The sequence below is a fragment of the Protopterus annectens genome, chromosome 3.part0 (assembly GCF_019279795.1).
Source record: "Protopterus annectens isolate FY-2018-M chromosome 3.part0, PAN1.0, whole genome shotgun sequence".
Classification (NCBI taxonomy): Eukaryota; Metazoa; Chordata; order Ceratodontiformes; family Protopteridae; genus Protopterus; species Protopterus annectens.
In genome coordinates this window covers 1953720770-1953734313 of record NC_056731.1, presented here as the reverse complement: position 1 = coordinate 1953734313, position 13544 = coordinate 1953720770, and the positions used below count along the sequence as shown (strand labels likewise).

Sequence of the window (13544 nt, the reverse complement as noted above, 5' to 3'; positions counted from 1 at the left end):
TCCATGGACAGGTACGGGAAGCGGATGTTCTCATCAGCGACATTTACCATGCGCTCGCTGAACTACCTGTGCCCTTTTACTCGCCTTCAAAGGGACTTGATCAAGGAAGCGAGTGAAATGTTAAAGGACCCTACAGCTGCGGGTTTCCAAGATAAGATGAACACGCAGCTGGCTACCCTTAACTCCATAACCAACTCCTCCATGCGCCTTCTTTCTTACGCGGCTGATGGAGCGAGCAGAGCCGCAGGGACAGGTGTGGCCTTACGTAGGCATGCCTGGATGCGGCTATGCAATTTTGGACCCTTCAAGACGCCTTTCACTAACTCCCGCTTGATGGATCATCCTCTTTGGTCCTCAAGTGAAAGAAACCTTGACTAGGTGCGAAACTGATGGCAAGACCCTTTCTGCCGTCGGAGTCCGTTTTTCTACTCCTTCTAGGCCTTACCCCAAAGGCCAGAAAGATGTGGTTCCGTAAACAATCTCAAGGGACTTCGCCTGACGCACAGAGTCGTTTCCCTGCCAGAGGCAGAGGCGGGAATAACAATGGTAGACGTCGCCCTAGGGGCAGGGGGGGTCCGCAGAACCAGGGCAATCGGGAAGCCTTCCCTGACAAGCCCTTTCAGCATCCCTGAGATGTTGCCCGACTGCCCATCTTCGGAGGCAGTCGGGGGAAGATTGTCACTGTACCCAGAAGCCTGGCTATCCCTGACTCAAGACAAATGGGTACAGTCCATCATTTCCGAAGGCTATTCTATCCCCTTTCTTCGCATTCCAAATCAGTCAAAAATCCCTTCCAAATGTTCCACCCGCTCAAAGGGATCTAGCGGTTTTGGAGATTTCAAAACTGCTTGCAAAAGAGCAATTCAGCCAGTTCCAGCAGACCAGCAAGGATCCGGAATCTACTCAAGGTTCTTTTAGTTCCAAAGAAAACAGGGGACTGGAGACCAATTTTGGATCTCAGTGTCTTGAACAGATCAGTCAAGAAAACAAGATTTCGGATGGTCACGCTGCAATCCATCCTTCCCCTTTGGGCAAAGGAAACTGGATGTGCTCTATAGACCTTCAGGATGCGTACTATCACATAAAATGAACAGACGCTCCAGAAGATTCCTCCGCTTCAGGCTGGGAACCAGTCATTTTCAGTTCAGGGCCCTGCCCTTTGGTCTCACCACTGCCCCGGTGTTTACCAAATGCATGGCAGTGGTAGCTTCTCACCTGAGACGACAAGGATTCCAGGTGTTTCCATATTTGGACGACTGGCTCCTCACAGCTCCCACCAAGCATCTCCTTCTGATGGCCAGGGATTACACTTTTCGCTTTGTCAAAAGCTGGGTATTTCAATAAATTGCGAAAAGTCTGTTTTGTCGCCTTGTCGCACTATTACCTACATAGGCGCAAATCTAGATACAGTAAACATGTCTGTAGACTAACACATCAGAGAATAACAGACATTCACAAACTGGTATCACTCCTTTTCAACAACAACAGAATCAAAGCCAGGTTAGTTCTGAAAGTGTTGGGAATTATGGCAGCGGCCATACCTCTGCTTCCATTAGCCAGATTCCACATGCGGATCCTTCAATGGATGCTCTTTACTCAATGGTCATACCAGCAACTTCCAATGTCTCACACCATTATGATCACGCAAGCGTGCAAAAATCATCTCATGTGGTGGATGTCTTCCCCTCAGCTCTTGTTGGGAAGACCCTTTGTTCCACCTCCTCCGGTTGCTACTCTGACAACGGATGCCTCCCTGATCGGGTGGGGGGGGCATTATCAGGGCAGGATGGTCCAGGGCACATGGCAACCAAACGAATGCCACTTGCACATAAATGTTCTGGAGATGAGAGCAGTGCTTTTAGCGTTGCAAGCCCTTCAAGACTCTCTTCCCTTGGGAACGATTGCAATCCAAACAGACAATATGTCTGTAGTGTGGTACATCAACAAACAAGGCGGAACCAGGTCATACCCCCTGTGTCGAGAAGCACTCAGACTGTGGCAATGGGCGATTTCTTCTCAGCGGTTTCTGATAGCAACGCACATCCCCGGAAAGTCCAATCAAATTGCGGACAAGTTGAGCAGAGCTATACTCATGCCTCACGAGTGGTCTCTGAAAGACTCTGTAGTGAGAGAAATTTTTCTCAAGTGGGGTCAGCCTTGCTGCGATCTTTTGCTACTCCCCAAAACAGCAAGTGCAGAGAATATTTCACTCTATTCCCTTTACCAGGCCAACCCAGCAGAGACGCTCTAGTCCAAGTTTGGCCCGGGACTTCTGTATGCATTTCCTCCTTCCCACTAATCTCTCAAGTGATACAGAAAGCTATCGCTCAGAAGGCCTCATTGATCCTCATTGCTCCTTACTGGCCTCGACAAGTGTGGTTCCCCTTTCTACATCGTTTCTTTTGAGCGACCGTGGAATCTGGACCTAGTTCCAGATCTTTTGATCCATCAGTCGGGTCAGTTTCATCGCTCCCTCCCTCTCTGAACCTCACTGCTTGGTTCCTCCAGTTCCAACCTTAGCCAGGCTTCCTCAATTATCTCACTCTGTTAGAGATATTTTGATAGCTTCCCATAAATCTTCCACTCGGAAGATTTATTTGAGTAAGTGTAAACGCTTCACATATTGGGCTCAAGGAAAGGACATAGATCCTTTCACTGCTTCCATCCAATTAGTCCTTGATTTTCTAGCTGAACTCTTCCATGCAGGTTCATCTCCCCCTACACTTAAAGTTCAATTGGCAGCTATTTCTAACTTTCATGTGGGTATTTCTGAATCTGCCTTAATGTCCCACAAGCTTTGCAAAGCCTTTTTGAAAGGAGTTTTTCTTCTCAGACCTCCTATAAGAAATCCTCCTTCTCCTTGGGACCTAAATTTAGTTCTTGCTTCTTTGATTCTCCCCTTTCGAACCTGCAGTCTCCTGTTCTTTAAAATTATTATCATGGAAGACTCTTTTTCTGGTAGCTATTACATCAGCTAGAAGAGTTTCAGAGCTTCAAGCACTCAGCTGTCGTCCTCCTTATCTTTTGTTTCATAAGGACAGAGTATCTTTACGAACTAACCCGTCCTTTTTGCCTAAAGTGGTCTCGACGTCAAATCTAAATCAAAGCATTGATCTACCTGTCTTTTTCCAGAATACTCCAATAGGTCTGAACAAAAATTACACTGCCTGGATGTTCACCGTCAATTGAGGTACTACTTGGATAGAACAAAACAGTTCAGAAAATCTGATCAGCTGTTTGTCTCCTATGCGGAAAGCAGAAAGGGACTTTCAGTTTCAAAGGTATCATTATCCAGATGGCTAACATCTTTGATTTCCCTTGTATATGAAATTAGACATCAAAAGCTGCCTGATAAACCTAAGGCCCATTCCACCAGAGCTTTGGCTACTTCTTTAGCCTTCCAAGACAGACTGCCTATTGACACCATTTGTGCAGCGGCTACTTGGGCTACTCCTCACACTTTCATTTCTCATTATAAGTTGGATTTAGCTTCTAGGCATAGAGCTAACTTTGGTTCCACTGTTCTCAGGAGTCTGTTCCGTTAGGCCACCCGGGACAAGGTGCTAGGGACGGTCCCATCCAGCAAGAATGAAGGCGAGATAGACAACTTAACATATAGAAGTTATGTTCTTACCATAACGCTCCATGTTAGTTGTCTTCTTCTCGCCTTCTTCTTAAGGCCCCACCCTCCTTCCCCTGGCCTGGACAGACCTAGAGGAGTTGTGATTGTGACCTCTCTTTCTACCACCTCTTTCTTAGACATATGCTATTATGCATATTTCCTGGTTCAGGATGTAGGTCACCCTTCTTTCTTCCTGTTGTTAGAGGTGGACTCTGTTTACAGTTATACTGTTACTATTATAAGCTGGGGTTAGCTTACAAACGAGATCTGAGGTAACTCTCGCCTAGCATTGTGGGATATAAGGGGAGCCTCGAGCCGGTGGAACCAACTCTCGAGCTTTAGAGTGGCCGAGTCGGAGCCGAGGTCGGCTCCGAACCCATCCAGCAAGAAGAAGGCGAGAAGAAGACAAATAACATGGAACATTATGGTAAGAACATAACTTCTATTTTCTTCCTCTCAGAAGGAACTACAGACAAAATTGAAGATAGTTGTGGTTTTAAAATTAACAGCAGCCTTCTAGATTTACAGTAGTACAGTACAGAGTTTTGGAGTGGAAATTTTCTTTTAATTGAACCAGGCAAACTGGATCAGTCATAGAAAGTGAATCAGCCAGGTCATTGGAGAAGTATTTTTTTAATATGAATATAACCAGATTTTATTTCTTACTTTTGCAAAGGGGAGGGAGGATGGTGGCTAGGGTGGTGTGTGGTGTGTGTGTGTGTGTGTGTGTGTGTGTGTGTGTGTGTGTGTGTGTGTGTTTGTATGTATTTGTTTAAATATTTTGAAATTGGATATTTGTGTTCTTTTTTTGTACTCTTTTGCCCTCTTTTTGTTTTGGTGGGGTGGGGGGTAGCTAGCTGGGCTGTGGGTTAAAGTAACTTGACCTATTATTTGCTCAGCTTAAATGTTGCCATTAAAGCTGGCAAGTGTTAATAAATTGGAATATTTGTAGTCGGTTTTTTTTGGGGGTTGCCAGGTATGCTGTGGATGAATGTAACTTGCCCTTTTCACTTGGTCAGTTTAAATGCTACTCTTAAGGTGCATTCATGTGAATAAATCTGAATATTTATGTTTTTTTGTGTGGAGAGATGGCAGTAACTTCATCTTTTTCATATTATTTTAAAGGCTGGCTAGTGTGCATTTGTGTGAAATAAATAAAAAATTTGGGGGTGGAGAGATGGCTAGCTAATTCATAGGAACTCATCCTCTTCATTTGTTCACCTTAAAGTCTGGTATTGATGGCTGGCAAGTGGACATTTGAGTGAAATAAATTGGAATATTTATGTTTTGTTCTTCTTGTGAGGGGGTTGGCTGGCTGTGTTGTAGGTGAAATAACTGGTGCTTAGTTAAAAGGCTGGCATTAATGGCTAGCATGCATTTGTATGAAATAAATTGGAATATTGTATGAAACACATTTATAACTGTACCCAGTTTTACAGAATGTTCTTGCATTTAATTAATATGTTTGGTCTGCAAGTTGTTCTCATATTGTTTGCTTAGTTTATAGTCTTCCTTCACATGACTAGTGTGTATTTGCACGAAATATGCTGCACTCTTTAATCTCTCTGTCTGGGTGATGTATTTTTAAAACCAAGTTGAAACTGTTCCTAATTTTGCAGAATGTCCCTATGTTTGCTTCATCTTTATCTATTCCTAATAGAATTTGGGGTAAACTGTCCACATAAGTTACCAAGTCCTGAACTACTGGGCCAGCTCTTAGTGTTGTGCTGTCAATGTCTTACTCAACTTTCCATAGGAGATGATAATGCATTTTTGGGATCTATATTAGAACATCGAACATTCAAAATTTTGAGTGTTCTAATATCGAACCCTATGAATCGAAAATTTAAAACATCGAACATTCAGAATAGTGAATTTTTTCCTAGGGAAAAAATTCACTGTTCTAAAACACATACACACAACACAAGCACACCAAACAGCAATCCACACACATACACCTAAACTCTTACACCTAACCCTACACTAAACTATACATACACCACTAACTATCCACTTACCTTAACCCAAACCCTAACCCTAAGGTCCGTCACTATCGCACAGTCACCTCACCTGCACCCTAACCCTAACTCACCTACCGCGCCCTAACCCTCACATCCACACAATCGCACACTTACCTGACCCACGCCCTAACCCTAACTCACCTAACCTGCCCTAACCCTCACATCCACACAATCGCACACTTATCCGAACCCAACCCTTAACTTTCCATCACAGCGCTGAAAATACTGAAGCAACAGAAACGGACAACCTAATTCTTTTCCTAGGAAAAACTTTGGTTTTCTGTTTCTTCGATATTTTCAGCGTTTGCTGAAAATGAGTCGATATTAGAACACTCAAAATTTTGAACGTTCGGTGTTCTAATATAGACCCCATTTTTGACATTTAGCTTTAGTCAATCATTCTTGCACTAGTTATTTGTTTGGGACAAGCCTTCCTGTAGGATGGCTGAGTCTTTTGGGGATTTGATCACTGCTCCTAGCTTGCTCCTTGTTGGCCATTATTTTGTTTCATTTCATGATTATTAGTAAAAATGATTGTCATAGAGGAGGAAGTGTTAGAAAAAAATCTCTGCGGGGGGGAGGGGGGGGGTGAGTGGTGATGGTGGTTAAAAAAAATTCTGCTCCGGGTAACAAATATGCTAGATACTCCACTGGTAGATACTAAAGTAATTAAAAATAAAATAAACTACCTCAGTTACTCCAAAATCAGATTAAGAAAAAGTGTTTTCGATTTTTTTTATATGAATAGTTTCAGTTAAGAGTAGGTAAGGGAAATTAAGCTGGAAGGATCAATTGCTTGAACTTACCCAAAAATATTGTATTGTACCTGCTTTTATAATTGCTACTGAAATCTCACAACCTCCTTCAGTGAAATATATTTCTTCTGATCAGTGAATATTTACTTCCATTTTCTGAATATTTCCAGTACCTGTGCATCTGGTGCTCTGAGTGAGTAAGGGTATAGCTAATTGTATATGGAAGACAAAAACTCATTTTGCCCTAGAGAATCCTTCAGAAATATCTGATTATTGCATTTTTACAATTTAAATGAATATATTTTGATGTTAAATAACAAAGTATAAACATTGATTTTTTTAATTTTTTTACATATGATTTTTCTCTTCTGGTTTGTCAGTCTCATTCTAGGACACTATCAGATGCCAAATACGTCACTTCAAAATTAAATTTGGTGGATCTAGCTGGTTCAGAACGCCTAGGAAAAACTGGAGTAAGTACCTTGGGCTGGGACATTGGAGGTATGTTGTTATGCAATGGACTTAGAAGGAAATGCAAACACAATTCTTAAAAAGTTCTTAAAAAGGCAAAATGTCTAAAATGCAGGTAGTCAGCCATTTTTTAGGCCATATCAAGTCAATCCACCACCAGAGAAGGATGTATCAGACTATTGTGTGTGATGGTTTGCTCTACTAATACTAGCCTGATCATTGTTGTAACTGAATAACAAAGGGCATTGTAGCAGACTATGTTAATTTTCTGGAAGAGTTAATTTAAGAGTAAATCATAACTTTTTCTCTTTGCTTTCCACTCTTATGTATAAGCTTTCCTGGACAGAATTTTCATCTGCAGTCCCTTTGTCAGTATAAACACCAACATTGGTCCTGCATCAGCATTACATAAAACCTTGCTCGTCCAAGGTAAACATGCACGGTAAATGCTGCTCTGATGTTTCTTCATTTCTTTCTTGTCTCACTGCTTCACATTCTGCATCAGCACCAGTGTAATTTTATCGGTGTATTGGTTCATGACCATTAGGAGATTTTTTTGTTTTTCTTCAGATGTTCTCTATAGATTGTTAATAAATACTAATACAACACAAGACTGTTATTGTTGTAAGTGATGGCTAGTCTGTAAGCCACAACTATGTTTTATTATTTATTATTTAGCCCTTTCTAATTCCTTAAGTTAAGAGAAAAAATGAATAATGTGGGATTTGTATAAATCAAGAAAAGGATATTTCAACTATATTTATGGTTCTCCTTTGCTACTCATATGCTGTGAGCAACTATGCTTTTACATTTTCTTTTCTTTTGTGTAAGAGATGGGGTTAAAGAAGTCTGTTAAAAAAAGAGTAAGGATAAGGTGATGAAGATAAAAATATGAACTTTCAAAGGGACCAAAAAAGACTGGAAGGATACAAATATTCTAGTGCAGTTTTAATTCTGAAGAGGGCACTGGTATTTAAACAACTCCCAAAAATCAGAAATATGAAGTTATTTTTCAGAATATTATTTTTTCTCACAGGCCTTGGAGCTACCAAAAGAAAAGACCTTAACATCTTTGTTGCTACCTACATTGGTATCTTCTGAAGTCAGGTCAGATATAGGGGGCTCTACGGTGGATGAACCTAGAAATCAGCATTGATCCTAAAGCTAGGCCCACCATAGCTCCATCTGTTTTGTTACCTATCTTATTAAATATTTCATTTCACTGTGAGACCTCTGCCAATGACTTCATCATTATAGTGTAGAAAAATGTGTTGAAGCAGCATGGACCAGTGTCAATACCTTCAATGGGCCCATGTCAGCCTCTGCATAGAACACAGAAATGTCATGTTTCAAAGGTACTTATGAAGCCTTGTAAGGAAAAAAATAATAATAAAAAAATCCCCTAGTTTATCAACCAAACAGGAAGATTTATGTAGCATTTAAATGCACTCTTATTCTCAACATGTGGATAAGATGATTTCTTCTTTTATGAAAACAGTAGGTTTTGTGAAATAATTTAGAGTAGACTTAAATGAAGTTTCTTATCTGATAAAATGAGATGCAGAGAAATTATGTGGGACCCATATGCAAAGTGCACACGCATTCTTGGGTTATACAAGATTTAAAAATATCCCACAATATGGAGTCTAAATTTATTTATTTATTTATTTATTTAAAACACTTAACCAGATTGAGAAAGCTGTATCTTTTACATATTTGCCACTTTAATAAGCATTCCAGTTTGCTAGATAAATATTATTAAAGGAATATACTGCTAGTACCCTAAAAGTTAAACAAGTGTCTCACACTATTTATCAGGTTCCTTTTCATAATGGATTATATTTAAGTTGATGTCTATTTTTGGCAGCAGTATTAATAATAGAATAAGGAATCTGGTTGTTACATTGGATACAAATAAGAGTTAAATCATTAATATCTACATATGATTTGAGTATTGCTTCAATAGGAGCTACTATATCAAGGGTATTTAAAAAGAATAACATTATTTAGAACAGAGTTTTACTGGAATAATGTTATATTTATTTTATTTAATGCTGTAATGCACAACATTAAATAAAATTACAACCAGATACAAATATATTTTATAAACATTTCACTGAATCTTAGAAATACCTTTATGTCACAGAATCATAGAATCATAGAAAATACAAAATGATTAAAGGAGAGGGAATTATCTTCCCATGTTCCAAGGTCTCTCACAAAATCTTCATTTTAGAGTGGGGTGTTGTCTATACTATAAGGTGGATGAAGGGATTGTTTACCAAATGCACTAATATTGCACTTTTTATCATTTAATTTTTAGCACATTTTCTGTACACCAGCTGTTAACTTCTGTAAGTCCAAGTTGTAGTTCCTGCATGTCAGGGGATTTGAGTATGACACCCAGTTTACAGTCATCTGCAAACTTAGTTAACCACAGATCCATATTTTAGATTTGGAGATCAGAGAAGTATATACTGAAAAGCAAAGGTCCTAGCATGGAACCCCAAGGGACACCTCTGGTTACCTTTGTGCCCTCTGAGGATGCACTTGCCACTCTCTCCGTGTAAATTTTGTCTCTTAGCCAATTTGCTATCCACCTAATTACATTGGAATCAGTTTGGAGTGCATTTAGCTTGTTAATTAAGTTAGCATGTAGTATGGTATCAAATGCCTTGGCAAGGTCAGGATGTGCTCTAGTGACAGCTTGTGTTACCAGCTCAAAAAAGTATACTAGAATCATTAAACATTATCTAACCTTCACAAAGCCAAATGCTGGGATTCAAATCTTTTAATATCATAGTTTATCAGGACATTTATGACCTTTTCATTGGCCTTGCAAATGAGTCATGTCTGGCTGATGGATCTGTAACTTCCGGGGTCCATATTGGGGCCACTCTTGTGAACTAGCATCACAACTGTTGTGTGCCATACCCTGAAGACAATGCTGATGGCTAAGTTCAGGTTGAATAGCATTAGGAGTTTGTCCACCAATGCATGTTTAGGGCTGCTCAGCAGACATCCGGGTATGCTATCAAGTCCCAAAGAGGATGTATATTTTGTTTTGAAAAGTACCTTTAGCATGTGTTTTTTAGTGATAATAGCGTGGTTTGAGGTCCTTGGTATATACAGGCTTTGTATAGATATATTGGAGGTGAAATTGGCACTGAATTTGTTTATTAATATACTTGCAATATCCACTAGATCTGAGTAGGTAGCGGCATTTTGAATAAGCTCCAAGCAGTGCTGGGCATTATTTTTTTAACTTCCTGTTGTAATAAAGAAGGAATTATTTTCCTTAGCTTCCAATTTCAGCCTAATTCCATGGGATGCCTCTGTTTTCCTGATGGCATTTTTCAGTACCTTAGATAACTATTTGAATTTTCCCTTGGTTTGTATGACTTTGGTTTTGCTGTATATTCTAAGATGCTTTTTCCTTTTATAGTATTGCCATCAGGCTTGTTTGCTCTTAAACTTCCCATTTTTAATTAAGTACTAGTAGGGACTGTCAAATTAATACAGTTTTCTAAGTGAACATATAATTTATCTGCATAACCACTAGATGTTTCAACATTTTGGGGGTTACAGTTATACTTCAACTTTGACAATTCATTGTGGAATTTTAAGAGGTTAGTACATATAAAGTATTTTTTAAGAGGAAAGGGGTATACCAATGGGATAATGTATAAAGATGCTATATTGATAATGTTCAAGTCAAGAATATTTTATCCTTTAGTGGATTTCTTGACTATATCTGGTTCAGGGAGCACTTGTTTATGAATCTGAGGAAGTTTTACGAATAGCTTACATTTGGGTTATAGTCTCCCACTTTATTGATGGGTAGTTAAAATCTCCTGGGATGATGGAATTACTGTGTATTTGAAGTTCATCTAGCATTTTTAGGAATCAGACACGGTTTTTGGGGTTCATTGACAATGTCCACTTGCAAGCTATGATCTGGAATTTGGTTTTATTTAGGATAAGTTGTATTCATTAAGCTCATTTGTGGTCTTTTTTATTTACACTTTGTTGATCAGGTTAGTTTTACTAGGTCAGTGGCCTCTTTTCAGGGGTTACCAACGTGCTATTCATACTGACTAGGGGAAATTTGGTCAAGGTATCAGGCAATTTCACCTACTTTTTTCCATTTCCATTTTGCTCTGCAACAGACTGGAGGGTGGTCATAGTTAGGAGTGGATAAGATGGAGTTGGATGTAATACCTTCTTCTGAGAATGTCAGCATAGCTGAAGATGTTACTGTTGTCAATATTACTGATGAAGAACATTTGGTTGATAAATTAACACAAATGATTGGTGTTACTGACATGTCTGATGAAAATGCAGTGTCCTAGGAAGAAGCGTTCATTGTCATAGACATGATATATAAAGTGCATAAAGGTCAATAGGCATCAGTAAGTTCAGTTTTGATGCCAGTAGAAATAAATGCTGGTATGCAAGATGGTTTAGAGTAGCAGATTACAGTGAAGTCTTTTTATAGACTGTTAAAGGGACATTTTTTTATATTTTTTGGAAACTGTGTATCAAAATTTCCAAATTACAACGTCAAAGTAAACTTTATTGTCATTCAGATCAACAAATGTAATGAATCAGTGGATGAAATTTTTTTACTTTAGGCTCATGTGCATTGAAAACAGTTTTCACAAAAGGGTGAAAGAAGCATATAATGGAAGAAATACTAGACAGCACAGATATAAATACACACATAGATAACCTACCCACCACCACTTTTAAGATAGAATAGCAGCATAGCATAATTCACTGTTCCCGAATTTATGCAAACAATAATTTAGTTCAGAGTGCATGACTTACAGTAGATAAATATAATTATTTAATACTACGGAAGTAAAGACAATCGTATTACACTTATGATATTCTCACGAACTGAGGGAGTGTTGATATTGTTAAGGTTGGCTGTTCAACAGTCTGATTGCATGTGGTAAGAAACTATTTCTGAATCTTGATGTTCTACACCTGATGCTTCTGTATCATTTCCCTGAAGACAGGAGGTGGAACAGTCCATGTGCAGGATGATACTTGTTCCTTATCAGCTTCACAACCCTGCCATAGCATCTGCAAGAGTAAAGGTCCTGTAAGAACTGGAGGTTTGATCCTGAGATTTCCTGGCCTGCTTTACAATCTTCTCTAATGCCTTGCAATCTGTATATGAGTAGTTTCCATACCAGACTGTAATGTTATTAGTCAGTATGCTTTTGATCGTGGCCCTGTAGAAGATCATGAGGCTGTGGAAGTGGAGGTTTGCTCTGTGTAATCTCCAGAGGAAGTGGAGACATTGTTGGGCTGTCTTTACAAGGCTGGAGGTATTTGTTGCCCAGCTTAGATCATCTGAGATGTGCACCCCTAGGAATTTGGTTCTTTTTACCCCTTCCACTATTGTACCACTGATGGCGATGGGTGCATGGGACCCTTGCTTTCTCCTGAAGACAACAATGATTTATTTTGTTTTGTCAACATTTAGTGCTAGATTGTTGTCGGTGCACCATCTAGTGAGTTGATCACTTCCTGTCTGTATACCCCCTTGTCATCATTACTGATGAGGCCAATTACAGTGGTATCACTGGCAAACTTGATGATGTGATTTGTCTAATGTTTTCCAGAGCAGTAATGGGTCAGTATTGTGAAGAGAAGTGGAATTAGTATGCAACCTTTTGGGACCCCTGTGTTCAAGGGAATGCATTGTGAATGGTTCTTGCCAACTTGAACGGTTTGGAGCCTATCAGTCAGATAGTCAAGGATCCAGTTGCAGAGTGTATTTTCTATACCTAGTTGACTTAGTTTAGACAACATCTGCTGCAGTATTACAGTGTTGAAGGCTGAGCTGAAGTCTATGAACAGCATATGTATGTAGCAGTTTTTGTCTTCAAGATGGTTCAAGGTGTGATGTAGTGCCAGGGATATACCATCCACAGTCGAGCGATTAGGTCTGTAAGAAAATTCTAAAGGATCAAAAGATGCAGGCAGACAAGATGCTATATGCTCTTTGACCATCCTTTCAAAGCATTTATCACCACCAGTGTGAATGCGTTGAATCGGTTGTCATTTAATGTGACTTGACCAAAGGATAAAAAATATTAATACAGGAAAATACTGTTTTTGTGATTTGACTTTTTGAATGACCCCAGCAGCAGGTAAATTTATGCATTTATGGGATACAAATGTTTATGTTCTCTGTGGAATTCATATACTATTACTGGACAAAATATGACTGTTAAAAAGGCATATAATCCTGCAGTTTAGAACTACTCAAATTGATATGGATATGATTAAGCCAGTCATATTTCTCTGCAGCTGAATGTCACTTCAGCCATGTGTCCTCAACCAAATGTACTACAGAGAAATGTCTCACTGCCTAGGTGCATAAACCCAGATAAATTAAGAATAGAAATGATGATATGATAGAACTATTTTATGGAGAAAGTATAAGGTGACCTTTTTGGATCGAAGAGAGAGCATTCGCTGTTTTCATCATTTGATAAGGTAATATAGACCCTTCAGTTTTTTGTTTAATGGTTTTCATTAAAACAAAAAGCATTGAAAAATGTGACATAGGTTCAAATGGAAATGAGAAGAAACAACTGTATAAAATACCAGCCTGCCAGACATTAGTGCATGCATGGAACACAAACGTCGGAAATA

The 13544-nt window shown here is 39.2% G+C and overlaps 1 protein-coding gene across 1 annotated transcript in view; it reads left to right on the top strand.

The window, feature by feature from the left end:
• Positions 1-13544, top strand: part of KIF9 (kinesin family member 9) — a 1986094-nt gene that overhangs the window by 813000 nt on the left and 1159550 nt on the right. The window contains exon 6 of the mRNA XM_044066028.1: positions 6779-6871. Coding sequence (XP_043921963.1) covers positions 6779-6871 — 93 coding nt within the window. The remainder of the gene's footprint in view (positions 1-6778; positions 6872-13544) is intronic.